At 37.2% G+C, this 3,235-nt stretch overlaps 1 protein-coding gene across 1 annotated transcript in view; it reads right to left on the bottom strand.

The window, feature by feature from the left end:
* The window catches only part of LOC106878274 (probable RNA-binding protein 19), a 50,383-nt gene that overhangs the window by 6,642 nt on the left and 40,506 nt on the right, over positions 1-3,235 (bottom strand). Inside the window, exons 18-20 of the mRNA XM_052978067.1 lie at positions 2,855-3,004; positions 1,572-1,638; positions 487-622 (exon numbers count right to left, since the gene is read on the bottom strand). Coding sequence (XP_052834027.1) covers positions 487-622; positions 1,572-1,638; positions 2,855-3,004 — 353 coding nt within the window. The remainder of the gene's footprint in view (positions 1-486; positions 623-1,571; positions 1,639-2,854; positions 3,005-3,235) is intronic.

Below are 3,235 nucleotides of genomic sequence, written 5' to 3'. Positions count from 1 at the left end.
TGGATATATATATATATATATATATATACATAATATATATATATATATATACACACACACACACACATACATGCATATACATACATATGAGTCTCCTTTCATTTTCTGTCTATCAACTTTACTCACAATTCACAATGCTTTGGTCATTTCAGGGCTACAGTAGAAGATGCCGAAGCTGATCCTACAGTAAGAAAGAAACTCAATGGAAGGTTCGTCATGCTTCATAACACAGACACATCAGCATCATCATTTAACATCCATCTTCCATGCATGCATGGGTTGGATGGTTTGACAAGAGCAGGCCAGGTAGAAGACTACCCCAGGCTACTGTGTCTGTTTTGGCAGGGTCTTTACAGCTGGATGCCCTTCCAAATGCCAATCACTACAGTGTGAACCGGATGCATTTTACGTGGCACCAGCACCCAAGGGTCACCAAGTAACTTGCAAGACAAGACTACAAAATAAAATAAGACAGATTCCACTTACATTGATAATCGATTGGATATTTTCAGTTCTATTTGATGTCCATTCAGTTCCATATGTTGTAACTTTTTAATGGCTTTCTGAGCAGATTTACTTCGCTTAAATTCCACAAATCCATAACCCATCGATAATGCTTGTCCTGAAATTGAAATCAAAGGTGGTTAGACAGCTCGCTATGAAACCAAAGTACATGGAACCCAGATTATCATTCTATATTGCATGCAATTCATCACTGTATATAAGCGTATGTTATTATTACTATTATTATTATTAATTTTTTAATTCTGGTCATTTGGTTTGCTAGAAATAGAAGCAATATCTTCCTCAAACTGTACCTTACTGTCTTAAGGGAAAAAGAAACATATTGGATAATGAAGTTTTGTGTTCAATTCCACTGTGATACCTTGGGCATGCATCTCCCATTCTTGCCTTGGGCCATGTAGGTCCAGTCTGTGATATTGTACCCCATACAATTCATCAATGAACGATGGAGTGTGGGGTTTCTGAAGGAGTACAGAAACATACTGGACAATGGAGACAGGGTACAATTTACTCAGACTATCATTCTATACTGCATGCAATTCATCACTGCATATAAGAGTGTGCAGTAATTACACAAGTACAGAAATAAATTGGACAGTGGAGAGAGAGAGTACAGTATATAGAGACTGTCATGCTGTACTGCATACAAATCATCAAGCACAGGCATGGTTGTGTGGTAAGAAGCTTGTTTCCCAACCACTTGGTTTCAGGTTCAGTCAGTGGAGTAAAAGCACAAAATGTTTAGACTGTCACATTGTACTCCATGCAATTTGTTACAAAACAAAGACTAGAGCGAGACACCGTCAAACAAACTGAGGTATATTTAGACAGACAAACAGACAGATAAACAAATAGACAGATAATTATAGAGGAAGGTTCACAGATTGTCACTAAGCTTGGTTTTTGTGAAAAATAGAACAGTTTGACATTTTGGACTGTTATCCTTCATCAAGAAGTAAAGAAAGACAGAGGTGTTGTTGTAGGCCAGGCTGTAGGCAGATGAAATAATGCTAAAAGAGAGAGGAAGTGTGTATGTGTAAACTCACCTTGGTTTTTGAAGTCTTTTTTACGTGCAACAATCACATTTCTTATTGGCCCACAGCTTTCAAATGCCTGCAATAATAAACAAAATATATGTCATGTATAGATACATACATATAAGAGGGATGAACACTAAGTGGACATCCATTTTGCTAGAAGAATACCACCTATGGTCTGACCACTAAGAAAAGATTGTTCTTGAGAACAATCTTTTCTTAGTGGTCAGACCATAGGTGGTCTTCTTCTAGGATAATGAATGTCCACTTAGTGGTCATCCCTCTTGTATGTATGCAATATAATTTTTCTGAATCTTCAGATTTTTTTCAATTTGCTAGGCCACTGGTTTTAAATTGATATTAATCAAATTAATATTCAATTTTTCACCCTTATTATAAAAATGTATATAAATATATATATTTATCTACAGGGTGCGTAAGGTGAGGACATACCTTTTGGGGTTATTGCTGCATTTTTTGCTAACTCTGTATAATCTTTGTTTCAGAAAATAATAATGGCAGATCCTCAGCTTACTCAAGAAATGAAGAGGCATGCTGTTATTGTAGTTATAAAGGCTGAGCATAGTGATTTAGAAATATCTCGATTTTTAAAAGATGCCAGATCTTTCGTCTACAAAGTTTGTAAGGAGCTAGAGACTGAAGATGGAAACTTATCACCAGTATCCAAGTATAAAAAGTATTCTAAAAACTCTGAAATCATCAGAATACCTTGAAGTTATCCAACAAGTTCAACAGACCATTGATTACAATCCCAGAAAGTCCATGAGGTCAACTGCAAAAGATCTCCATGTGTCAGAAGGAACAGTCAGAAATGTTGTCCACAAAGACATCAGATATGTCTTATATGATGAGGAAAGGTCAATTTGTCAGAAAAAGCAAAAAAAAATCACTACATCAGATCAAAAGGGCTCTTAAAACAAACTGAGAAATCCAACAGAAGAAGATTTGATTTGGTTTTTTTTCAAATGAGAAAAACCTTGATCAAGATCAAAAAGATAACAGAAGAAATGACTGATGGTTATGTGCAGACCCTTCTGAAGTTCCAAGTGCTGTGCATACGAAATTTCCTGCAACTGTCATGGTTTTAGGAGTTATCAGCAATGAAGGACATGTGATGCCTCCTTACTTCTTTCCACAAGACCTTAAAGTTAACTCTGCTGTCTACATTGAGGCCCTGGAAATAATTGTTAAGCTCTGGAGCATCATGATCCCGATGTGGAGAATGCATAAAGTAGTCTGTAGCCAGTTGTAAAAACTGCCAATTGTCTTACCTTCCTTAAGTGATCCTCTTTGGTTTCTAAGGTCAGGTTTTTCACAAACATCACGCTGTCAGGCTCCACATCACTCTCTTCGTCTTCTGAAGATTGTTCTGTTTTCTGTTCCTGAAATAAATAAATAAATAAATAAGTAAAAAAATAAATGAAGGAGGAGGAGGTGGAGGACCCCCTTTGGTCATGAATGACTGTTGGATTGCACCTAGGATACTCCCCTTTGAAGCACAAGTCTGGGCAAGGTTGTTTATGGAAGACCACCAGTTGCCCATGCATACCAGCCTCCCCTCTGCATGCCACTGATGAGAGGAGAGAGAGAGAGAGAGAGAGGTTTCTCTGATTCTTGCATTTTAGAGTGCTTATCTCCTCTTCAGCACCAGA

This window comes from Octopus bimaculoides, chromosome 30, assembly GCF_001194135.2.
Source record: "Octopus bimaculoides isolate UCB-OBI-ISO-001 chromosome 30, ASM119413v2, whole genome shotgun sequence".
Classification (NCBI taxonomy): Eukaryota; Metazoa; Mollusca; class Cephalopoda; order Octopoda; family Octopodidae; genus Octopus; species Octopus bimaculoides.
The sequence above is the reverse complement of the archived record's forward strand: the minus strand, read 5'-3'. Positions and strand labels throughout refer to the sequence as shown.